At 29.0% G+C, this 25,129-nt stretch overlaps 16 protein-coding genes across 16 annotated transcripts; 8 read left to right on the top strand and 8 right to left on the bottom strand.

The window, feature by feature from the left end:
* Positions 1-130: 130 nt before the first annotated feature.
* ARG2 (acetyl-CoA:L-glutamate N-acetyltransferase) lies at positions 131-1,678 on the top strand (the record flags this gene model as incomplete). Its single annotated transcript, XM_011273293.1, has 1 exon — positions 131-1,678. One exon carries the CDS (start codon positions 131-133, stop codon positions 1,676-1,678), a length of 1,548 nt encoding a protein of 515 aa, XP_011271595.1.
* Positions 1,679-1,779: 101 nt separating this feature from the next.
* Positions 1,780-3,147, bottom strand: AIM22 (putative lipoate--protein ligase; the record flags this gene model as incomplete). The annotated part of the gene is made up of 1 exon (XM_011273294.1): positions 1,780-3,147. The coding sequence occupies one exon, from the start codon at positions 3,145-3,147 to the stop codon at positions 1,780-1,782; it is 1,368 nt and encodes a 455-aa protein (XP_011271596.1).
* Positions 3,148-3,316: 169 nt separating this feature from the next.
* On the top strand, positions 3,317-4,114 carry POP4 (RNase P/RNase MRP complex subunit; the record flags this gene model as incomplete). Its single annotated transcript, XM_011273295.1, has 1 exon — positions 3,317-4,114. One exon carries the CDS (start codon positions 3,317-3,319, stop codon positions 4,112-4,114), a length of 798 nt encoding a protein of 265 aa, XP_011271597.1.
* A 218-nt stretch (positions 4,115-4,332) lies between these two features.
* On the bottom strand, positions 4,333-4,872 carry BN7_6108 (uncharacterized protein; the record flags this gene model as incomplete). Its single annotated transcript, XM_011273296.1, has 1 exon — positions 4,333-4,872. The coding sequence occupies one exon, from the start codon at positions 4,870-4,872 to the stop codon at positions 4,333-4,335; it is 540 nt and encodes a 179-aa protein (XP_011271598.1).
* A 628-nt stretch (positions 4,873-5,500) lies between these two features.
* Positions 5,501-5,859, bottom strand: BN7_6109 (40S ribosomal protein eS27; the record flags this gene model as incomplete). Its single annotated transcript, XM_011273297.1, has 2 exons — positions 5,501-5,739; positions 5,844-5,859. The coding sequence occupies 2 exons, from the start codon at positions 5,857-5,859 to the stop codon at positions 5,501-5,503; spliced, it is 255 nt and encodes an 84-aa protein (XP_011271599.1).
* A 913-nt stretch (positions 5,860-6,772) lies between these two features.
* Positions 6,773-7,105, top strand: BN7_6110 (uncharacterized protein; the record flags this gene model as incomplete). The annotated part of the gene is made up of 1 exon (XM_011273298.1): positions 6,773-7,105. One exon carries the CDS (start codon positions 6,773-6,775, stop codon positions 7,103-7,105), a length of 333 nt encoding a protein of 110 aa, XP_011271600.1.
* A 117-nt stretch (positions 7,106-7,222) lies between these two features.
* Positions 7,223-8,545, top strand: BN7_6111 (uncharacterized protein; the record flags this gene model as incomplete). The annotated part of the gene is made up of 1 exon (XM_011273299.1): positions 7,223-8,545. One exon carries the CDS (start codon positions 7,223-7,225, stop codon positions 8,543-8,545), a length of 1,323 nt encoding a protein of 440 aa, XP_011271601.1.
* A 366-nt stretch (positions 8,546-8,911) lies between these two features.
* On the top strand, positions 8,912-10,747 carry BN7_6112 (uncharacterized protein; the record flags this gene model as incomplete). The annotated part of the gene is made up of 1 exon (XM_011273300.1): positions 8,912-10,747. One exon carries the CDS (start codon positions 8,912-8,914, stop codon positions 10,745-10,747), a length of 1,836 nt encoding a protein of 611 aa, XP_011271602.1.
* A 135-nt stretch (positions 10,748-10,882) lies between these two features.
* On the bottom strand, positions 10,883-11,332 carry BN7_6113 (uncharacterized protein; the record flags this gene model as incomplete). Its single annotated transcript, XM_011273301.1, has 1 exon — positions 10,883-11,332. One exon carries the CDS (start codon positions 11,330-11,332, stop codon positions 10,883-10,885), a length of 450 nt encoding a protein of 149 aa, XP_011271603.1.
* Positions 11,333-11,722: 390 nt separating this feature from the next.
* Positions 11,723-14,029, bottom strand: CDC9 (DNA ligase (ATP) CDC9; the record flags this gene model as incomplete). The annotated part of the gene is made up of 1 exon (XM_011273302.1): positions 11,723-14,029. One exon carries the CDS (start codon positions 14,027-14,029, stop codon positions 11,723-11,725), a length of 2,307 nt encoding a protein of 768 aa, XP_011271604.1.
* An 845-nt stretch (positions 14,030-14,874) lies between these two features.
* On the top strand, positions 14,875-16,284 carry PFU1 (Pfu1p; the record flags this gene model as incomplete). The annotated part of the gene is made up of 1 exon (XM_011273303.1): positions 14,875-16,284. The coding sequence occupies one exon, from the start codon at positions 14,875-14,877 to the stop codon at positions 16,282-16,284; it is 1,410 nt and encodes a 469-aa protein (XP_011271605.1).
* A 348-nt stretch (positions 16,285-16,632) lies between these two features.
* On the top strand, positions 16,633-18,846 carry PMT1B (Dolichyl-phosphate-mannose-protein mannosyltransferase 1; the record flags this gene model as incomplete). The annotated part of the gene is made up of 1 exon (XM_011273304.1): positions 16,633-18,846. The coding sequence occupies one exon, from the start codon at positions 16,633-16,635 to the stop codon at positions 18,844-18,846; it is 2,214 nt and encodes a 737-aa protein (XP_011271606.1).
* A 68-nt stretch (positions 18,847-18,914) lies between these two features.
* On the bottom strand, positions 18,915-19,331 carry SRB7 (Srb7p; the record flags this gene model as incomplete). Its single annotated transcript, XM_011273305.1, has 1 exon — positions 18,915-19,331. The coding sequence occupies one exon, from the start codon at positions 19,329-19,331 to the stop codon at positions 18,915-18,917; it is 417 nt and encodes a 138-aa protein (XP_011271607.1).
* A 168-nt stretch (positions 19,332-19,499) lies between these two features.
* Positions 19,500-20,135, top strand: VMA22 (Vma22p; the record flags this gene model as incomplete). The annotated part of the gene is made up of 1 exon (XM_011273306.1): positions 19,500-20,135. The coding sequence occupies one exon, from the start codon at positions 19,500-19,502 to the stop codon at positions 20,133-20,135; it is 636 nt and encodes a 211-aa protein (XP_011271608.1).
* A 354-nt stretch (positions 20,136-20,489) lies between these two features.
* Positions 20,490-21,920, bottom strand: BN7_6119 (Autophagy-related protein; the record flags this gene model as incomplete). Its single annotated transcript, XM_011273307.1, has 1 exon — positions 20,490-21,920. The coding sequence occupies one exon, from the start codon at positions 21,918-21,920 to the stop codon at positions 20,490-20,492; it is 1,431 nt and encodes a 476-aa protein (XP_011271609.1).
* Positions 21,921-22,998: 1,078 nt separating this feature from the next.
* Positions 22,999-23,838, bottom strand: RPP1 (RNA-binding RNA processing protein RPP1; the record flags this gene model as incomplete). The annotated part of the gene is made up of 1 exon (XM_011273308.1): positions 22,999-23,838. One exon carries the CDS (start codon positions 23,836-23,838, stop codon positions 22,999-23,001), a length of 840 nt encoding a protein of 279 aa, XP_011271610.1.
* Between the last annotated feature and the right edge of the window lie 1,291 nt (positions 23,839-25,129).

Genomic DNA, 25,129 nt, shown 5'->3' on the forward strand with positions numbered 1-25,129 from the left:
TCTTTCTCGTGAAGATGTGCGTTTACCAGTGATTCAAAAATTTAATCTTTTATACTCACTGAAAAGAATCGATTGAATGGACAGAATTTTCAGAGAGATTGAAGGGTTTTAAAAGGGTTAGAAGAGTGTCATGATGCTGCGTAATGGTAGAGTTGTGCTCAGGAGACTGCTATCTACGGGGCCTCTGCGCTTTGAGAACAATTTGAAGCAAAATTCAAACGATAATAAAGAGCTAATGCTATCAATTTTAAAGCTCACCACAACAAGAAGAGAAACAAACAATTATTTGAACAAATATTCATCTTTCAGTAAACCACGTAATGGTAATGATGCTGACTCTCCTTTAAGGATTGTTATTTTCAAATTGAGAGGGAATGTATTACATCATGATGAAGCTGATTTGAAAAAATTTAAAAAAACATTGGATTATATACAAAAATTAGGAGCAAGTCCATTAATATTGATTGACCCTGATTTTTTGGATAAAAGATTTGGATTAAATTTTAGAAGTGTTGATAATTATCTTTTTAATCAATTTGATCATTTAAATAAATGTCTTGGTGAGAAAAACATACTTCAAATTTCTCCACTTAGATGCTTATTAACTAGATCACAAGATGAATTTTCATTGGATATACCAAATGCGATTGTTAACCCATTGAAGGAAGGAAAATTACCAGTGGTATTTCCATATGTCTTTGATAAACAAAATGGTAAAGAAGTTATTTTGAAATCAACTGATTATCTTAAACAATTCATTACAAATTTGATCAAGATTAATAAACCTGAAACTCCAGTGTTGACAGTGGAAAAATTGGTATTTATTGATAAATTGGGTGGGATTCCAAGTATGCAAAGATCAAATAATTCACATGTTTATATCAACTTAAATCAAGAATATGATCGTATCCTTTCAGAATTAAACATTGGTCATTTAACAATTCATGATAAAAATATTCATGTTAACAATTTGGAGAATATTAAAGATATTTTGGATACCATACCTGATGATGTTACAGGTATAATTACAACATTAGAAATTGCAAATGAAAATCTCAATTTAAATCCAATCATATATAACATCTTGACAGATCGTTCATTAATTAGTTCATCATTACCAACAACAAAATTGAATGATAAACAAGATGTTCATAAAAAAGTTTCCAAAACTACTATAATACGGAAGGGATTGAAAATAAATACATTCAAGACATTCAAAGATGTTGATTTATTAAAATTTAAACATTTGATTGATACTTCGTTTAAAAGATCAATAAATTTGGATCATTATATTTCAAGAGTGGAACCAATCTTATCCCAAATCATAATAGTTGGTGATTATGATGGTATTGCAATCATAACAAATGAAAAATCTACCAAGACAGGTGAATCAGTTCCCTATTTAGATAAATTTGCCGTTTCAAGAGAAACTCAAGGTTCTTTAAACATTGCAGATATAATTGTAAACATTTTAAAAAGAGATTATCGTGAAGTTTTATTATGGAGATCTAAAAAGACAAACCCTGTTAATGGATGGTATTTTCAAAGATCTAATGGTAGTTTAAGTCTTGAAGATAGTGAATTTAGAATCTTTTGGATTGGTAAACAAGTTAATAATACTAAATTGGAAACTTTTGTGGAAATTGGGAAATCTATTAAACCATCATGGGATAAATAACCAATTTTGAACTACAATAATATATTTTAATTCATATTCATATTTATAAGTCATTAATGCATACATATTTACAAGTTTTATACATGTAGTCTATATCAAATTTAATGTGTACCATCAATTTGATTACCAATCCATTCATACAAATCACCTTTAATAAACCTAACAAACTCATCACTTTTAAACTTCAACTCTAAACCACGGGTTAATTGTTCTCTCAAGAATTCAAAATCAGATTCTTTATTTGTTTTAAAATCTTTCAAGATTCCCTTTTCCACATGAAACTCAATTAAAGTTCCAGATTCTTGATGATTTAATTTTAATTTAAAAGAACCAGTTGAACCAAATCTCCATTTCCAATCTTTTAAATTTTCTGCAATTTTTAAAATTTCTTCATTATGAAATTCATCAACTTCAACAATCTCTACAGGAGTTTCATACATTTTTTGGAAAGCTTTTGATACAACTTCAATGAAATCATGATTTGGTAATCCTAAATTATCAACAGGTGAAGGAACACTATCAACTGATCTACATTCAAATTCCATTATCCCAGTTCTTTGTCTTTTATTTAATGCCTGTTTCAAATTCGCCAAATCAGAATTCAATAACATTGTACCATGATGATAACTTTTCCCCCTAGTAACTTTAAAAGCACTACCACTAATTTTTTTTTTATCCAATGCCATAATGATATCACCTCTTTCATTTTGTGCCAATTTTTCAAAACCATAACGTTTATTAACAGCTTTAACGATAACACTACCGAAAAATGTTCTTGAGAAACTTTCCTTGGAGTTTATAAAACTATAATTAACATTTCCCAAGTCATGAACCACTGTACCACCACCTGAATTCCTCCTTAGTACTGGAATACCCACTGAATTCAAGTATGGCAAATTCGTTTCTCTCCATGGATTTTGACTTTTTCCAATAACGACACATGGTGTATTTGTATAGAATATTAATCTTTGGGCTTTGAAAGGATTTGTGACTGGTGTGTTTTGGAATATATAATCTTCCATTGCTAAATTCAAAAATGGGTTATTTGATTTTGATATGAATATCTTAGGTGTATTTGATTTTATCTTGTCTAATAATGATTCTTTTTTCAAAGTTGGAATTGGTTGAGTATCTTGTTGTATATCTTGCTGAATATCATGGTGTATATCTTGTTCCTTTATTGGAAATTCTTGAGGTTTTTGTTCCCTTTGCTCCACATTCTGTACCTCTATTGGAGACTCAACACCATACAATTCATTCAATTCAGCATTAATCTCAGCAATATCATCACTCAATGAATTTTCTTTTGATTTTGAAGAGACTTGAGTTTCTTCCGAAGTGAACAAATCTGAATAATGATCATTTAGATCTTTGTATTTATCATCTCCTTTCAGATCTTCTTTTGTGAATGGGATCGAACGAATTGAGTATCTTCGTATCACACTTGACAGTGTGTTTATTCTTAACATTTGGTTACTTCCAGATAGTCAAATTCGTATAATTCTGTGTTTTTTGGTGTTGTTGATCTTCTCGATATTTTTCAGATTTTTTGACATATAAAAAAAAATTTCATCAGTATAATTAACACCCAGTAAACCACCATCATCAACAACATCAACAACAACCAACCAACCAACGATGGACAGAAAATACCCATTGGAATCACTTATTTTATCAAGATCCTATGAAGGATCCACAAAGATCAATGAACTCCTGGAACAACGTTACCTAACAAACGATAAACCAACATTACTTTTAAGACCAACAGAAGGTGAAAAAGAGAAACAACAAACATTATTAACAAAACTACGTCAATCTAAGACTCAATATCAAAATGAACGTAAAAAGGATCAAACTAAAGTTGTATTCAAGAAATATATAAGGAAATGTATAAAATTACAAAAAACTTTGAAAACTAAGATTACAAAATTTCAAATTAATGATGTTTCAACACTTAAAGAATTCCAGGAAATCCCACATATTGAAGAATTTTATAAATTAAATGAATTATGGATTGGTTATATCCAAGATATCTTACAATTAGATTTGGTTTCCAAAAAACCTATTCAAATTCCACAAGTTTTAGTTAAATTATCATCTGCAGATTTTAATGGATGTTTTATACGAGTTTTGAAAAGTAAAAATTCTGATATTATAGGTAAGAATGGGATTATTATTTATGATGCCAAAAATTTCTTTATTATTGTGGAACCAAAAGATGAAAAGGATCCAAAATCTATTGGTGGATTGAAAATGATTGAGAAAAAAGGTACAGTTTTCAGTTTTGTTATTCCGTTATATGATTTAAATCAAGAAGAAGTTGAAGATAATGATGATAATTACTTAGAATTTTCAATTATTGGATCAAGATTCCAATATAGAGCACCTGATAGATCTGGTAGAAAATTTAAATCTAAAAATGTTGATGATTTATGAAGAAATTGTTTCTACATTAGGATCTCAAATTTGATTTCAAAAAAAATTAGTGTATTTGTATTTGTATTTGAAAGAATATAACATATGAAAATATAACCCACTTTGATTTCTTTAAAAAAAAACCACCACCACATCAATAGATCATATCAAACCATAAAACCATAAAAAGCATTTACTAAAAAACCAACCAATCAATGAATCAACCATTTACCAGTCATTTAATTCTTACCCTTTTTCAGGAACTTAGTCTTTTTGGAGCGTCTATGATGTTTATCATTATATAAAACTTCTTCAATATCCAGAGATTCGTCATTAAATTTAGTCGAAGATGACAAATCTCTATTATAATCATAATTTGAAGCAACATAATTTTGATATTTAATTTTACGTTTCATGAATTCAGACATTTGATAATCCAAAACTTCAGCTTCCAAATCATTAGAATCCACAATATGATCATTACCATCAGTTTTGTTGTTGTTATTATTTGCATCTTTATGATCATCTTGAATTGCCATTGAAGCGGCTTCAGCATAAGATAATGATTGAGGAGTGACATCTAAAAACTCTGGATCTTCTTGGTTTTCTTGCACCACAAGGACTTGACGTCTATTAGCACCATGATCTCTAGTTTCTGATGAAGATTGGATTTGTTGTTGTTGATTATTAGTTTCGTGTTTTGAAGTTTGCGCCCCTGGACCATAGAACCAAGATAAAGACCAATCTAATAAACCGAGTTTTTTGTTGTTGTGTTCCATATTTGTAGTGAGTGTGAGTGTGCGTGTTTGCTGTAGTGAGTGAGCTGATGAAGGGATCCTTTTCTGATGGATTCCCAGTCCTTTGATGAACTTGTCTTGTTTGTTAAATGGATTCTTTGACTGGTGTGGTTTCGAGCCGATAAGCTAAACTTTATAAAACGCGAAAACCACAAAACAAAAACAATAGAATCGGTTCGCGACGCATAGCTGACACATAGATAAGATTTAGTTTTAGACTAAAATAATGAAGTTTAACTTGTTGTAATTGGTTGCCTTATAAGGTAATCTTGTGTATTTCAATAATCATGATAAACTGTCCAAGTTACTACGTTTTTATACCATTTTAAACCATTTTAAACCGATAAATAATCACTACATCCACCTTGTTTGTACTTTTAAATTATATTATAAATACTAATATACAAGAACCAAAAACGATAACAAAGCCCAATATCTATCAATTGCAAAAAAACACAACGACAAGCAAAGTGGTAACAAAACCAGACATAACATTCATGACCTAAAACTCTTCTTTCTTCCTTTTTCTTTATTTTTTTTCTTTTTTTTTATTGTATTTTACCGTCCCCTTTGTAAATTGAAAATAAATATTCATTCAAAATGAATAAATCTATTTTCTACGGAATGAAGAACCTTCAGTCAATCTAGCTTTACCACCAGTTGGTTGAGATAAAACAGTGGTACATGAATCACAAGTAACAGCAGTTTGAGCATGTGAGAAAACAGTTGTAATGTTTAAACAACCTGGACATTTAACATCCATGAAGTATGATCTTGGAGATTGAACTAATTGTTTTAATTTATGTTTTCTAGCTTCTGATTGAGCAGATGGGTGTAATAAATCTTGAACTAAAACCTGTAAAATTTGTTAGTATATATGATCATCAAACATCAAAAAAAAAACAGGACCAACAACCAAATTAGCATTGTAATTTCAAACTGACAGGGGGTACCTTGTATCATAATCATTTCTTAATCTTCTCTTACAAATTTATCATGAAAAGTTATTTTTATAGTGGACAATCAACTACGATCCACTTAAAACAAGGTTTAATTGATATAATGAATGGATGAAAATGGTATCATCATGTTCCTTATTCTCTCTATTATCATCTCCTTATGATTTGATTGATTCTTGATTATTATTTTGATAAAATTCCTTTAATTTTAATTATTGATTTCAAATTTCTATGCAATCCAATCTTCAAAGTGGCAAAATCCATCAATTTTAATCTTTCCAATGTCTAGTTTTTTGATACAATGCTAATTTGATTTGTTCTTCATGATCCCCAATAGTTTAAACGTACCATTTTGTACTAATATTTGATATTCTGTTGGATAATCTGTATTATACTGACTTGATTGTACCTTTCAAAATACCCTTTAATCAAATTTTCATGAAAAAGACGAAAAATCTGCAAAATCTGCAGATCAACATGGAAAAGCAGTCACGCAAAATTGAAACCATAGCAATTTTACTATACAAAAATGCGCGAGATTAAAAAACTCCCCGCTGAAAAAAGAAACAAGGAGCGAAAAAGGGTACAAAAGGTGTTGGGATGTTATATCTAGTCAGGTGAGTTTGCTTAGGGCGTTAATACTATTATGATCAATTTTATTGTTTTTCCCTGTTTATTGTTTTCGAATCTGAAGTAAATTAAGCGCTCAATGAGAATTGTATTGATTTGGAAGAAGTTCGAAGGGATTTCTAACTCAGAACTCTTTGTCAGTTGTTGGGTCATAGGGGGCTGTTGTGCTATTCTATTGGAGAATAGATTTATTTGGTGGTTTAGTCGTTGGTTGTTTATTGTTGGTTCAATCTTGTTTGTTTGATTTGATTAGATTGTGTCAAAGTACCCCATAGTTGATATACTTTCCAAAGATGGTGGACGATAAGTTCAATGCTGTTACAAAAACCAAGTTAAAACATGGAAAATCTAAGAGATCACCAAATGGGAAAAATTCAGGTTCACCTCTTAAAACTTCACCTATTTTAAAACCAATTATTAATGGAGTTGATCAATATCTTCAAGATTTGAATGATTCAAGTTTCATATCAGATTCGAATATTTCAACTGGTACAAGATCAGAAATATCATCAAATTCATTTTATTCAGATTTTGAAAGATTAAGTCAAGCTTTTAATTCAAGAGCTAAGATTCATTATCAATATATGGTTAAATTATTACCAATTTTAATAATTTTTTTACCTTAATTACTTAAAATTTTTTTCCCAAAAATTATTAAATTTGGTCGTTTAGAAATTGGTGATCATAAAAATAATCCATCAAATATTTTGATTGATTTCTTCTCTATTTTATTGATTTGTTGGATGATTAAATTCTTATTAGATTGGCCATGGAAATGGTATGGTCAAATTAATGAAATAAAACAAAAATTATATACTTTATTAGAATCAACAAAAGAAGATCAATCAGATTTCCAAAAAATCACAATTCAAAATTTAACAATTTTGAAAATTCAACAATTTTGTGCACTGATTATGTGTATTGGTTCACCATTCTTGAGTGGATTTTTATTATTATTTGCAAGAGATTATATTATAATTATTGGGAATGATGATGGGAATGATCAAAGTTTAATCTTTTCAGATTTAAATATAGGTATTTTCGTTAGTTGTGGAATTTTAAGAGTTGTTATTCAAATTTCTGAACATATTCAACAATCAACTGCTTCAATTGAATCTAAAACTGAAAAATTCATCTCTGAACATAATCATTTCAATTCTTTAGATATTGAATTAAGACATAAAGAAATTAATCAAAATGTTCAATTATTAGATCGAATTACTATATTGGAAAGACAAATGAATCAAATGTCTAAAAAATTTGAGATTTTTTACAATAATAATAAATTTATAATTGAAAACAATATGACTTTATTAACTTCCAAACATTTCAAGATCTTGGAAAAGGAAATTAATGAATTACATTATAATATCCATACTAGAACAAATGATTTAGATTCTAAAATCCATTCCATAATTACAACTTCATCAACCACAACACAATCTTTTGATAACAATCAACAACAACATCATCAATATGAAAAGGAAAACCTCCAACCAATTCCATCAAATAGTTTTACAACACCACAAATCCAAAACCATCAATCAAATGCTTCACTCCATGGAATTCCATTATCACCTAAATCACCATCATATCATCCACCATCTCCACCTTCAATTCTCCCATTTGAACAATATACCAAACTGACTCAACAATTACCATCCCCTTTATCTAAAATAACTTCTTTAATTCCAATTCTGAATCCATTCCAAGATAGGTCAACAACTCAAGATCAAGACATCTTTGATGCAGAGATAACAATGAAGGAATTATCAAATTTAGATGCCTTAAACAAATTTAATTTAGGTTCAAGACCAATTGTGGAATATGTTATTAATATTCCATTTGCTTTCAAATCTTTCACATGGTTTATTATAAGTCATATCCCTATTAATGTTTTGAAAATCATTTATTTTGTATTATTAGGTATTCTGGATATTTTGGTCTCTAGAGCTGGTATCAAAGATGATCAACATGAACTGGAAGTTAGGAATAGAGATCATAAAGATATTAAAGATCGAAATGAACTTCATATTGAATCTGGAATAAGAAAAAATTCAACATGAATCTACATATGAAAAAAGAAATATAACGAATTTATGAAAACTGCTATGATTACACTTAATTTTGCTAGATAGAATATAAAGAAAAGAATAACGAATTTATGACAACTGCTATGAATATATATAATTGCTAATATAATGAAAATGATAATGAAAACAATTTAACGAATTGATATATTATGTGTCAATTTTTGTAAATCCATAAAAGCGCATCTGAAGGGACTCGAATGGATAGAACTGGATAGAAACGCGAATTTGATCCATATTGACGTTAATTAAATGTAACATAAGGAACAAATTTGAATAACAATAGCAAACCCCCATAGTTCAGTCAAATCAAATTATAAGGGAATTGAACAGGGTATCAATATGACTGATTACGAACAATACCAAGACTATAATTATCATCAATACCCTGTTGATGAAAAAGTTCAATTTGAAGATGATGTTAAACAAGAAGAATTTGATGAAAGTATTACAAGTGATGAAGAGATCAAGAAAGAAGAATCACCATTTGTGAAAGATGGTGATATTTACAAGTATATTATTCAAGTGATGAAAGCTAGAGAGATGGAGATCCAAGAGAGATATACGGATGAATATATTAATTCAATTGGGTTTGATACTAGTTTATTGGTTTCTGCTGTTAATATTATTTCTGATGCGCCAACTTCAAATCAATTAAAAGAAATTATTCAAGAGACTAATGATCAAAAATTATTATATCAATTACAGAATCCTGATGTTGAATTAGGGATTCATTTAAGGGATCAATCTGAAAATGCTGATTTTGATTTATTTGAGAAAATTTTAAATTATAAGAAAAAAGAAGGTATTGATTTGAAAGATCATGATAAGATTGTGAATTTTTTAAAAGAAAGTGAATATTGGTTACCACCTATAATTGAAATTGATGATGATGATTTATTAAAACAAATTCAATCAAATACAGATTTAGAGACTTTAGCTTATATGGGTGAATCTTTTTATAATAAAATTGTTAATGAATATCTTATACAAAGATTTGATGATAGAAATTTAAAACTGCTGAGTTATCATACAAATAATAAGAAAATTTTCAAAGAGTGGGCGCTGAATTATAATTTAATAGTTGATGGTTCTTATAGTGCAGATCAAGTTTTTTTAGCATATTTAGGTGGATTAGTTTCATTAATTCCATTTAATGATAAGAATTATGAATTGAATTTGAAAACTTGGATAACCATATTAATTGAACCTTTATTATCACAATTTGAAAGTTCAGATCCATTAAAATTTAATGCAATTGAAGATTTAAAACTTATTTTAAATGGTGATTTGAAATTTGAACTTTTATTTAAAAGTAATCATCATCATCCACAATATTTAGTTTGTATAAAAGCTGGTGATCATCCATTGGCGGGTAGTACAAGAAGTGCAAGTGCTAAATTTGATGCAGAGACAAAAGCATCTTCAGCAGTTTTATATAATCCAGTTTTAAAACAATTAGCTATTGATTTGAGTGAACAAGCAAAAAGATCAAAAGAACATTCACCATCACCATTTACAACAAATCCTGGATCAAATTCACATTCACATTCACATTCAAATTCACATTCAAATCCATCACCTGCACAAGCACATCAATCTCAATTTCCAACAACAACACAACCAATACCAGGACAAACTTCACATCCACATACTCCAATCGCAGGAGGATTTGCAAGAACTCAACCACAACCTCAACCTCAACAAACTATTCCACAACCACATGCACCACAACCTCTACCATCTCAACAACAACAATTTTCTGCAGTTAATGGTGGAGGTGGACCAATTATAAATCAAGTCCAAAAAGCTTCAAATCCATATCCAGAAAATCCAACAGCGGTTTTCCCACAAGCTGTTATTAATGAAGAATATCAAAGATTACAATTAGAAGCCGAAGCAAACATTTTAGAAGCACCAATTGTAGAAGATGAATTAAAGATTGATACATCATCAAAAGAAAAATTAAATCAAATGTTAATCAAGAAAAGAATCGGTACTGCTGAATATAAAACTGCTAAATTAAATAATTCAGATGTTCAAGTGACTTGTTATATTGAAAATCATCCAATTGCTAAAGCTACTTCAACTAATAAAAAAAGAGCTGGTCATATTGTTGCTCAATATATTATGAATTATCATGAATTTTTCTTGGATAGATTTAAAGGAAGAGTTTGAAGAAAACAAAATATTACTTTTATTTATTATACAATTTTTTTTTGATATGAAATACCCATTTTCCTGTCTAGCTAATGAAACTATTTTTGCTTTGCCTTATCATAGATTACATTGTAGTTTATTTTGAATTTGATTTCAATCCGCTGTTTTTCTCTTTTTAACATGATCTTCATTAGTTATACTTCCTTTTCTTTTCTTTGTTCCCTCACCATTAAGCTTTTTGGTTGTGTTTTTGATTAAATCTTGATCATTACGATCTTGAAATAAATGAATAGATAAATCATTTAATGAATAAAAATCTTTAAACTCCTTGGTATAACTTTCTTCATCATCATTCGATATTATTGGTGTTAAGATCTTTTCTAAGTTTGGTTTTTTAGATATTATGTTTATAATTCTTTCTTTATCATCACTTATATCAGATTCATGTTCATGTAATGTATCAATAAGACTTAAAATATCAGTTAATGAGCCAATTTTATTTGATAATGAGATATAATCCTTCCTTAGATCTGTATATTTGACAAACATTCCTTCTGATTCTTCTATCACTTTAGAATATTTAGTTGATAGTTTTTCATACATTTGTCTAATTAATTAGTTAGTATATGATTCAATTGAAACAAATAAAACATAGCACATACGCATAATTCTTTGATTTCTTCGTTATTCGACTTTCTGTTTTTGGTGTTTCTCCATTTATAGTATCCACATCCATTTTATCTTGTTCACTCTTGACCACTGACATCATTAACCTAGTGTTCTAGCCTTCTAATGTTCTCCGTTCTTTGAAGTTTTGGTGTCTTCACAATGGTTGGTGATTTTGATTTTGGTATTTCGCGGGAGAAGTCCAGAATCGGTTCGGGCAGAAACCATATAAAGATGGAATATTCACATACAAATTACATAAAATTACATGCAAATTTCCATAAATCTTTGTACATTTCTATTTAAAAGTGGATTAGAATGAGCTCATTACTGTTGTGCTGATTGTCTCTCATAAAACTCCACAACTTGATCACTTGAAGTAGCATCTTCTGGTGATTTATCATCTCTAATTCTCAAAAATCTAGGAAATCTTAATGAAACACCTCTTCCAAACACTTCAGCACCTGCTTTATACACCGGACTTAATGATAAATCAGCTGTAAGCACTTCAAATAACGTACTTGGTTCAAACCAAACATCAGGTTCTGCACTTGAATCAAAAGTAAATTCTGATTTTGGATCTTCAATTTCTGTCTTGGATAATTTTTCATATAATGTTTTCAACATTTCATCTGAAAAACCTGTACCAATTTTACAACAAGTTTCATATTCACCAGAGTCTTGATTATATGACGCTAAGAGGAATCCACCATAAGTACCTGTTCTTTTACCTCTACCATAATAAGCACCAATAACAACAAGATCTAAAGAATCCCCAACACCTTCTAAATAATCTTTTTTCAATTTTAACCATGAATTACTTCTTTGACTTGGTCTATATGGATCAGAATCTAATGTCTTGACCATAAGACCTTCACACGCACTTTTAACAGATTCATCTAAGAAAGTTTGTAATTCATCAACATCTGAAGTTATTTTACTTGTTGCAAATTGGAATTTCCCTGGGATTGGATTTAAAACTTTATATAATTGATTTCTTCTTTCTCTTAAGGGTTTGGAAATTAATGGTTCATCATTATAACATAACATATCAAAAGCGAAAAGACAAACTTGAACTTTAATATCTTCAGTAGAGACATCTTTTCTCTTTCTTGTAGAAAGGACTTGAAATGGTAAAATCTTTTCATCAACTCTATCCCATGCCACAGCTTCACAATCTAAAATTAATGATTTAGTATCTTGATCTGGTTTCAAGAAACCTTTAACACTATCAATAATATCAGGATATCTTTGTGACATATCTTCAGAATTTCTTGAATAAACTTTAACTTCACCATTATTTAAAAGATGAACCTGGGCTCTTTCACCATCATATTTATATTCACATGTAAATTCTTCACCATTAAATCTATCAAGAACTTCACCTACAGATTTTGTAGGTTTTGCCAACATTGGTTTCAATGGGATACCTGGTTTTAAAGTACAATGATCACCTAATTTCAAAACACCGTGTTCAATTGCTGTGTTGATTAATACTTCATAATTTGGTACTTGACAAAATGCATCTCTTATAGCTTCTTCAGCTTTAATAAATAAATCTGGTGATATACGTTCTTGTTTTTTACCTTGGTTTAATTGTTCAAATGTTGCAAGAGCTTTTGCTAATGAAATTAATACAGTCTTTTCAGCTAAACCAATTCTTAATTTTGATTCTAATGATCTAATCAAGAATTTAGCTTCTAATCCTTGTGAAGCAGTTAACATTCTCTTAATGATGTTAATTTTTTTAGTTTGTGAATCTTTACCAGAAGCTTTAGAAATTTGTTTCAAATTATCAAAAACAGTATCAACAGTCAAAGGTTTTGGTTTAAACATTGTTGGTTGAACAGATCTAGCTTGTAATGCCACTGTACCTAAATCACCAATTTCTCTATATTTGGCTTTAACATGTTGAGTATTTTTACCAGTACTTTCACTAATTGTTTTAATTAAAATGGTTTCACCAAGACCTAATTCTAAACCTTCATAATCTGGACCTAATCTATTGATGAAAAGATACGTTATTGGGATCAAATCATTTGGATTTGTTTGTAAAACTTTGAGGAAGAAATCTGAAGTATATTTAATAATTTCTAGTCTTTTTGTTGTTGATTCAATTTTTTCGAAAATTTCCACAACAGCAGCGTATGGAATTGGTTTCTTTTCAGCTAGTTTTGTTTCTAATTTTGTTGGTTCTAATTTTGATAATTTTTGAATATCATCATGATCCTTTTGTTCAGTTGATGAATCATACTCTAATTCATCTTTATCGGAGTTTTCATCTTGTTTAGTGGTAGACTCAGGTTCTGATTTTGGTTCTGATGAACTTTTGTTTCTTCTAGAGCTAGCTTTGATTTGTTCTTCATCTGAATCTTCTTCAATGAGTTCTTCTTCAACTTTGGTTGGTTTCTTATCATTTTCTTTCAATTCCACTGGTTTAACAACTTCAACTTCACTTTTTTCCACTTTTTGTTTCTTTCTACTTGGTGATGGACTTCTACTTTTGGATTTATTGGTTGTATCAGCTTTAACAGGTGATTCCTTCTTCTCAGTAGGTTTCTCTTTCACTTTTACATCTTTATCAGCTTTTTTTTGCTTTGAAAGCATTGAAAATATATCACGTTGACCAGACATAATGGGTTTTCTATGTTGAAAAGGATGAGGTTTTAATAATAAGCTTGAAATAGGTGATGATCTTGATCTTTTGATATGTTGAAATCCTAGTCTTATATAATTGAACCTTATCATTCGATAATAAAAAAATAATGGATTGTCTTAAAAGAATAATATGTTTTTGTCTCTGAGAGATGCGTATACTTTGGAAAATTTCGTGTCTTTTCAAAATATTTACGCGTTTGTTATGCGATGAGCAATGTGAATAGTGGGAAATATCAGTATAGCTTGGTGATATGGTTGATTAAAGGAGCTGAGATACTTTCCTTGTACACAATATAGTATACATTCCAATTTAAACCATTAAAATCCATTGAAAACCAACAATTTTAACTTAAAAGTGATATATCACATAAACCTTCGAGAAACTCCCAAATGTGGAAATTTACCTGAAACAGAGCCAGTATTATACAAATAATAGTAATTTATATCAAATCACAACCAAATAAATCCAAAATGGATCTATTGATTGACATTTGTATACATCTTATATCACATTCCATTTAGTCAATCAACATTCCATCCATGCCCTTACCATCTCATTTGTTAATGACTAATCTCTTAATTACATTCGACTCCCGCGAAACGTTATATAATATCAAAATCACAATTTTAAACAATTGATATCCTTAAAGATTCAGATCGATATTCAACACAGTTTCTTAACTGAACTACTTGAATCCAGGAAAGTACGCTTAATCAACAAGGACAACTGGTCATTATCAAATCAGAAGAATCAACCACTCTATTTGCCACTGGTATTAGCTTAGTACAGGTTTTTCGGTTTTTGCATTTGGTTTGTCATCATGGCTAATAAGAGAAGACCAAAGAAGGCAAGAGTTCCATATAGACGTTATGGACCTGGTTCAATCAACAAAAACGGAAATAATAACACAGGAGAGGGTCATATGGGCTCTGAAGATGAAGATGAAGAAGATGAAGTCGAACAAAGTGATGTTATGAAGAGTAGTCATTATAATAATATTAATTATGATGATTACTCTTCAACTTCATGGCCTATATCAAAATTTCAAAAAATTGATGTTTTGAAATTTGCAATTATTAATGAAAAATTGAAAAATGGTGAATTTATTGAAATTCCTATAACTTTTACCAAAAATGGAAAAAATGGTGGTAATGTTAAAAGTTTACATTTACCTGTGGAAATTTTACAATTAATCTTAAGATATATCCCTAAAACTGATCCAAAATATTTAAGAGTATCTAAATTATTTTATCAACTTTATATCCCTATATTATATCATAGTCCAATCTTGAATTCTTATAATTTTTTCCAATTTGTTGATACTTTAAGTTCAATTAAGAATAAAGTTGGTAAACATGTTAAAATCTTAGATTTATCCACTATAATTCAAAGTGGTAAAAATTCATATGTTTCAAAATTATTAAGAAGATGTTCAGAAAATTTAGAAGTTTTCGTTGCACCACAAACAAGTTTTGGTTATGCACCATTAGTTAGTTTAAGAGGTTGTAACAAGATTAAAGTTTTAGATCTTAGATTAGTTAGTGAAACAATGAATTTAAAAGAATTGTTTTATTCTATAAGAAATTCTAAAGATTTAACTCATTTATCATTCCCAAGATCTTCAATTACATGTGAAGATATTAATTATAATTCAGAATTAGAAATTGAAAATTTTTGGCCACCAAATATTTGGTATTTAAGATTAAGTGGTGGTGTTTCAGATGAATTTATAATGAATTCTATATTACCCAAATCAATAACAAGATTAGAATTTGCTCATTGTCCATCCTTAAAAGAATTTGCAGTTTATTCGTTATTATCAAGATTTGGTAGAAATTTAACTCATTTATCAATTCAATATCCAATGCCTGGACTTACTGAAAATTCCATGGATTATATATTCCAATATTGTCCAAATTTAATTTTTTTACAAATTACAGTGGATTATTGTTCTAAAGATTTATTTTCAGAGGATTTTTTACCACCAATCCTAGGTGATAAACCTCGTTGTTTGAAAACTCTTTGGATTGAATCAAGTGGTGGTTTAGGACAAGGTGCTAAAATCCATCCAGATGATTTAACAATTGCACTCTTGGAGGAAAGATTACCAATGTTGAAAAATATTCGAATCACTTCAAAATTAGGTTGGGATTTGAAAAGTGATGATGTTGCAGATTTAATTAATGCATTAGAGGAAAAAGATGGTGGTCTTTATATCCATCATTATTAACCCCAACTGTCCAATTGCTTTGTGTTTTTATTGTTCCATTTATTCTCATTTATTTAACGACGTTATGAAACTATTTTATTAAATTACTTATATTCTTTATGTATTTTGTAGTAATTTATTAATTTATATGAGCTTATTATTTCTTGATTTTGGAGGCCCTAATCACATGACTCTCTAAATTTTCACGTGACTTTTATTTTTCCACATGGATCGCCAGTTTTTGATTTTTGACAGCAAATTGTAACCAAATGAAACAATCAACAATCAACAAAAATAACAACAAATATTTCATTTCTTCAACAGCTTTAATCAATTGATCTCAGTTGCTAAAAGGAACCAAGGATAACAATGGTCAAGAAGAAAATCATCGTACCACCCGGTGTGAAAACTCCAACAATATCCAAAAAATCCAATCCAAATGAATTACCACCAAATTATAAACAAGGTAACAAGAGACCATATTTAAGTACAGAAATCACATCAAAATTGATCAATGAAACTTCAATTAATAAAATTGACTACATATTTGTTGGTTTGTTAACTGTCTTGGGGTTCTATACAAGATTTATTGGTGTAGAAAATTTAAATTCAATTGTATTTGATGAAATTCATATAGTTCGTCATATTAATGATTATTTAAATGGGAACTTTTTCCTTGATATAACACCACCATTTGGTAAAATATTCTATACACTGGTTGCTAAAATCTTGGGATATAATGGAAATGCTACAGAATTGGTTAAAGCAGGTCAAAGTTATCAAGGTACAGATTTCCCATATGTTGATTTAAGAATTGTTTCATCTGTCTTAGGGTCAGGTACTATTAGTTTCGCGTACCTAACTTTAAGAAATCTAGGTGTTAGATCCATAGTGGCCGTGTTCACAAGTTTATTAATCATTTGGGAAAATTCATTCATTGTTTCATCAAGATTTTTCATGAATGAATCATTATCTTTATTAATTTTAAGTATTTCAGTTTATTCATTTACAAAATTTCAGATTACAAAACCTTTTTCCAAAGATTGGGCAAGATATTTAGTATTAACAGGGTTAGCACTGGGTTTAGGTATTTCAACAAAATGGATTGCATTTTCAACAATTGCATGGGTTGGTATATTATCATTACAACAATTATGGTATTTATTTGGTGATTTACAAGTTTCTAATGGACAAATATCAAGACATATCTTTGCACGTTTAACATTTTTATTAGCATCACCTATTATAATTTATTTAGGTGTTTTCGCAATTCATATATTATTAATGAATAATGTTACACGTGATTCTTCATTATTATCAACTCATTTCCAACGTTCATTATCTGGTAATGATTTATATGATATACCTAAATATGTTACCTATGGATCAACAGTAACTATAAGACATTTGGATTCAATGGGTGGGTTTTTACATTCACATCCTTATAATTATAAAACAGGTTCACATAATCAACAAGTTACTATATTTGATTATAAAGATTTTAATAATGAATGGATTATTGAACCTCATAATACAGTGGTTGGTCAAGAAAAACGAGTTAAAAATGATGTTGTTATTAAATTAAGACATAAAAACACTGGTAAATTATTAAGAGTTGATAATTTTAAACCACCAATGACTGAACAAGATTATGATTCTGAAGTTAGTTGCTTTGGTAATAAGACTTTTAGTGGTAATGAAACTGATTTATTTTTATTAAAAGTTGAAAATGAAGATCCTAATAGACCTTTTGTTGAATCTGTTAATACAAAATTTAGATTATGGAATCAAAAAAAGAAATGTACCATATTGAGTCATGATTTAAAATTACCAGATTGGGGGTTTAATCAACAAGAAGTATTATGTATAGAATCACCAAATGTTGAAAGAGCTTTATTCATATTTGAAACTATTAAATATGATAAAAATTCAATAGATTATAATGAAAATCCAGAATTATTTGAAAAATTATCAGATATTAAACCATCATTCTTAACAAAATTTGTGGAATTAAATACCAAAATGTTGAGAATTTTCAAATCAATTAAACCTCATAATAATCATAATTCTTCAGATGCAATAATTTGGCCATTTTTAATAAGAGGTGTTAAATATTTTGTTGGTGATGATACAAATGTTTATTTAATTGGTAATCCAATCAATTGGTGGTTAGTTATAATGCTTATAACAAGTTATGGTTTCGTTAGAATTGCAGATTTATTCAGAGTTGATAATCAAGAAGATAGTATCAAATATAAAAACAATGCAAATTGGATAATTTTGGGTTGGGGATTACATTATTTCCCATATGTGCTTAATGAAGGTGAATTTTTCACTTCATATTATGAATTATCATTATATTTTGGAATTTTATTGATTGGTATTACATTTGAATATATAAATTTCAAGAAAGCAAAATTATCAAAAATTTTAATCATAATTACATTGTTATTTGGTTATTATTTTTATTCAAATTTAAGTCCTGTTACATATGGTACTAAATGGGATTATGAATCTTGTATAAATTCCAAAGCTGTTGATAGTTGGGGTTATAATTGTGATGTTTACAAAACAATTGTATAGATAAATCCATTGTATTAGTATAATAAAAACATATTCAATTCGTACAGCAGTTATAAGACGTAGTTGGACTAATTTCTTCTTGAATCAATTAAATCCTTTGAAAACCCTGTAATTAATCCATTACACCATTCTAATAATTCATCTTTTTGCCTTATTTTTTCAATTTTCTCCTGTTCAACTTTATTCAATTCATTTTGTAATTCATTAATCTTTGAAATTTGATCCTTTGGTGAAACTCCAGCACCAGGCAATGACGTTATCAATGTAAGGATCTGTCTTGTCTTAAGTATCAAATCTGTCGATAATTCATTCATTGTAGATTGAAATTCTTTTGGTTCTGCTATAGTTGCCTGTGGATCCACTAGACGTTCTTCACCTTCTGTTGGTATGAAATCATGGTTTTTGTCAACGTAGTTTAATGTGGCACAGAATTGTTCGACAAGTTGGTCGAGGCATATTTGGAGCTGTGTGAGTCTGTCGGACATGGTGTGTTTTGTGTGTTTTGTGTGTTTATTTAGTTGAAGTCTGAGTTGTTGATGTTGATGGTTTTGGTGATGTTTTTGTTTTCATTTTGGTGATGTTTTTATTTTTCATATATTAAAATTCGAGATTTAATACCCATTAAAACCAATTATAAGTCAATTCACCAAACAATGTCTAAAGAACCAGAACTAAATGAGAAATTATCACAATTAGAACTCTCAGATGATTTATTCCCACAATACGAAAGACCAGACCCAGAAAAAACTGGTTCAAAAGAAGCATTAATCATTGATTACTTGGAAACATTAGATAATTATACTACAAGACAAGAACAATTAAATAATGAATTAAAAGAAGGATATATCCAATTATCTAGAGCTAATTATGTCAGTCATAGCTTGAGTAAACCATACGGTAAGGATTATTGGGATGAAAGAGTGAAAGCTATACGGAAAGTTGCCATTGGTGAAGAATTTAAGATTGTTGATGTTGATGATGTTTCGAAAAAGGAAAATAAAGATAAAGTTGGAAATATAAGGAATAGAAAGCAAAAAGAGAATGATGAGAAGAAGGTGAAGGAAGTTAAAGTTAAGAAATATAATCCTATAAATATGTTTGGTGTTTTAGTTCCATTACAGTTACGTCAATCTCAATCAAATTTTATTAAAGGATTGGATCATATAGTGGAAGTAGTTAATTTAAGAAATAAATTGGATCAAATATCAGAAAAGATTGAGAAATTGGATAAAGAGGTGGATAGACAAGATAATAAAGAAGAGAATGAAACAAATCCTGATGTCAAATAATAGTGTTTACACTACAAGAAATGTTATTTAAAAATACATAAATAAATGAAAGTCTATATAAATCCGTCTTTGAAATCCAAACAAATTTGTAGTTAAAAAGTTATAAAATAAAATAAAATAAAATAAAATCAATTGTCAATGATTGAAAAAACAAAAAGTGAAAACTCCATATAAATAATAAAAAGACATTGGAACCATAAGAATAAAAGAAATTGAAGAAATGTTAAGAAATGTAAAGAAATGGGTGAAAACAGATCATTAAACGAACGTAAAAAGTGAAACATGAGCATTAATCATAACGAATGTTGATTATATTGTATTTGGTTTGTATTGTATTGTATTGTAATGTATACCTTACATAACAGAAGGTAATAATAATTGTTTTGGAGAAGATTCAGAAATCAATTCAGAATTTGAATTTGAATTTAATGATTGAATTTCTTCAACCTCATTAATTTTATTGATTTTGTTTAATTCAAATTCATTTAATTTAGAATCTTCATTATTTAATTCACCTTCTAATTCTTTTAAGACTAAATCACCATCAGTTGAATCTGAAGTATAAGAACTTGTTGAATTTGTTTTAATTTTTTCAAATTCTTCAATGAATGATAAATATTTTGGATCCTGGTGTAATGATAATCTTGAAGCTCTAATATGTTTTGCAGCTCTAAGAGAGGCAATAGTTTCATTTAAATTATCTTCATCAAATTCATCAGGATTTTCACTTGATTTGAAAAATTTTGTAAAATCATCCATTGATTGAATTAATTCATTCATATCATGTTTTGATGTAAATGAATTATCTAATTGTGAAGAAAAATTATTTAAATTATATGGTGATGATTTGGAAGTCTTTAGAGATCTATTATTTGGTGATGATGTTGATTTTGGAGATGAATAATTTGATGATGCAACGTTTGGTGATTCTTCATAGATCCATGATTGACGTGATACAGATTGTGGATCTGGTGTACCCCAATTGATTTGATTATCAGGGAATTTAAAATTTGATGAAGAATAATCAATTGAAGTTTGTTTTTGAATTTGATTTTTTTCTAATTTTTTCAAATTCTCTATTGAAGATGTTGAACTTTGATGACCGTGTTGTGGTTGGCTTGGTTGGCTTGGTTGTGGTTGAGTTTGTTGTTGTGGTTGATTAACCATTGATGGTTTTCTTGAATGTGGTCTTGAACTTATAGAAGTTGCCAATGTTGAAATTGAACCAGATCTTGTAAATAATTGTGATGAAGTTGATCTTGTATTTAATGAAGTTGCATTAGAAAAAGATCTTGGAATTGGTTTTGTAGTGGATGATTTCATTGGTGAAGTTAATTGAGGTGAAGTACAAAATGCTTTTGCAGAAGTTGATACTCTTTTAGTTGGATCCCTGGTAATTTCAACTTGATCTTCAGTTTTTGGTAATTCATTCAATTTTGAAACATTTATTTGATCACTTTTATTATCAATATGAGAAATATGATTGAATCCAAAAGGTGTTGAAATTTTACGTCTAATTTGTTGTTTCTTTGGTTGTTTAGAATCACTATCATCACTCAACAATTTCTTGAATGCTTTGATGAAACTTTTTTTAGATTTGGAATCAATTGGTTTAGAATCTAATGAGCTAAAGAATGAACTTGGAGGTAATGGAGGTAATTCAATATGTTCTTTATTTGAAAGAAATGGCTTATCACTGTTGATGTATTGGACATTAGGATCGTTGAAATGGAATTTAGAGGTCTGTTCATCCTCGACCCAGATTGAATGGATATTGGTGTCCATGGTTGTGTAATATTCTTGTCTATAGTATGTGTATACCCTTTATGATCTGAGTACAAAAGATTAAAATGAAAAACCAGGATCTTTTACACTATAAATTTGAAACAAAAGTTAAAATTTCAAATCAATTTGACAGTGTCCCTTTCAATTGAGCCAGACAAATTCTTACTTACTTTAAGCAGAATCTTTTTAGTTTAAATCGAAGATCTCAAAGTAATTTAATTGTACTCCTTTGGGATCTGACGCGAAAAGGGTTTTCAATTACACTGCAGAATTTGGAAAGAACGCGTAAAGTTCAGGAAAAATCAGGATATTCTCCTTACATGAAGCCAAGGGGGACAGATCAGATCAGAAGTTGAATTAAAAGTACAATGGATAGCTCGGTGTCACAGGGTTAGCTTAGTAAAGCTCATGATATTATAGTAGTTTCTTTCACTTCCCTTCTGATTCCCTGGTTTTATGTTTTATCAGTGCAAATTTTTCACTTTTCACACTTTTTTTAGCATTGAAGATCTTTTCCATTTTCTGACCACACTTTAACTTCAATTAACTAGTAGTATACTAGAGTACAGTACTAGTATAAGCTCAAGTCCATGGGTCCACAGTTCACACTCCATGGTCCAATCACGTCCCTCCACCACCTTTCTTAAGCGAGATCAATGCAACAGACACGTAACTTTGAATCCCATACACGTTATGTACATGATGTATCTTAAAACGTACCTGTCTTTACTCTCAGGCACTCCCAGTGACTCCCAGTGACTCCCAGCCAATTATATCACATAGGGGAATGAACGGCCAAGTACTGTATAGATTTATTGTTGGAGATCTTTAACTGACTCCTTCTTTGATCTCGTCCTTAAGGCTGGTGATTAGAATTTAGTATGGAATGTTATTACTATTGATGTATTGTAGGAGATTTCCTAATTGGTACATATCAACTTGTGACTATCAAAAAATCTTATATAAGGTACACCATTTAGATTTGATACAAAGAGTACCTTACTATTCTACAATTAAACACTCATATCAAATGTCAAATGCAAATTCTATATTAAATCGTTCAAATTCATGTCACCCATCATTTCCCACTTTTCAATTTCTTTAAATGTTGTTTGAAAACATCACCACCATTAATATCTTTGATATTTCTTTTATTTAGGTTCGCTTCATCCTCTATAGCATCTTCACCAATCATTATAGTTTGTTTATAACTTTTATTTCTTAATCTTCCACTTAACAAAACTTTTGAAGCTTTATCAATCAAATTATAATTTTTTTTGAAACCTAATAAATCTAATAAATTTAAAACATCTGGGAAATTCCTTATCTCTAGGGAACTGGTAGCACCACTTGATACAATAATATTTTGATTCCTTGAAGCTCTTATCAAATTCAATGAATTATTTATAAACTGTGCTCTGGAATTCCCTTGATCTTTTATGAAATTTGAATATGTAATTTCAAATTTAATCCCCTTCTTAACTGCAGCACCAATAGTTTTTTGCTTAAGGAAACATGGTAATCTTTTATCATATTGGAAAGTGATAATATCTATATCCAGGGAATTACATGCCAAAAGCACACCTTTTTCACTTATTGGTAATACAGAAATAATATCAAATCCATTTTGTAATTTTGATATAGATTGTCCTTGGGATGGTTCATCAATTATAATAGTAACTCTTGAGAAAAATTTGATTCTACCTTGGAATTCTTTTAACAAGTCAAAATTTATTGGATTTATTTGTTGATTTGATGGAATTTTATCTTTATGATTAACTGTGAAATTTAATGCTATATGTGTATACCCTAATTCTTCTAAAGTTGATATTGTGTTTTTCAATTTGATGATTTCTTGAGGTGTTGGTGGTGTGGCATAGTTACGTTGTGGCCATTGAACGTTTAAATCAATCAACATATTTAATCAAAAACTTGTAAAGATAGTATTACTTGTTTCTACTTACATTATTTCATCTCATCGGTATAAATTTTTTTTTGCTTTATTATGGCAGGGCTTCGAACCATAAAAATCAATTTATAATTTTGTCTTTCAGTGAAATAAGAAAACTCCTGAACACTTTTTTGAACAACTTCTCTACTTCAAATTGTTTATGATTTCGATGGCATTCATGATGGGATCTGTTTCGTCAGCAAAATATTCTGGAAAAAGTCGAACAAATAGCTAACTTGCTCAGATTTGTGGAATAATAAAATGGCTGATGTGTTTATTTTTAAAGTGCTTTTTAATTTTTGATCTTGCTGTTTAACGTTCATGATGTTGATCTTATTGGTTCAGATGTCATTGATATTACCATAAGAATACATAGATTATTGACGTTACTAAATATAACACATTGATGAAGGTATATTAAGTGTAAGTTTGGTCTTTCAAGATCTTGAACTTCCTATATAACCATTAATCAATATCTTTTTTTTAAGTTTAGATACGTGATACGTGTAGAATAAGAACTTTATATCGACTTTGGTCAATTATAACTACGTCAAGATGCTTAATATATGAGCTCGAAAAGTGCTATACAACTGTGTAGATTACAAATCTTATACCAAAAATTAGTCATAACAAAAGTAGTTATATGTTATATCTGTCTACATCAATATAATCAATTGAATCATCAATGAATAATATTAATAACCATTGAATAAAGTATATAGGAAGTCTGTAAACTTAATCAAACCTACAACTATAAACTCTCAATGATTTGTTTCAAAAATGTTGATACAACAAAATGTACTCCCTGATTAAAATCCCAAATCAAAGGGACAAAGGGGAACAATTTGACATTTCTAGTTTCTGATGGAAAAACCTAATTTCAGCACCCATAAGCAGCATAAATTGTGAAAGAACGTTTTCAAAAACCCGAAACTTCTATAAGGTAAGACGAAACAGTATCCATATAGAAGTTTCAAATCATTAATTAAAAGAAAACAAATCATATTTCATGAATATTTCTTAGCCACTACTGTCTTTACAGGGCTTCAAACCTTAGCGAATTATACGTGTATAAAAATTTATTGTTACAACTATAAAGCTTCTAATTGATATTGTTGAATTACAAAGCTCTGTTGAACTTTCATTACATTATTTGCACTATATCAGTTCTTCTTTAAAGAAAGTCGGATTTGAGCAAGAATCATTTCGATCGATAATTAATTTATTGCAAGAATCAATTAGATTCACGCATTTTTGG

Source organism: Wickerhamomyces ciferrii, contig 00252, assembly GCF_000313485.1.
Source record: "Wickerhamomyces ciferrii WGS project CAIF00000000 data, strain NRRL Y-1031 F-60-10, contig 00252, whole genome shotgun sequence".
In the NCBI taxonomy this organism is placed as follows: domain Eukaryota; kingdom Fungi; phylum Ascomycota; class Saccharomycetes; order Phaffomycetales; family Wickerhamomycetaceae; genus Hansenula; species Hansenula ciferrii.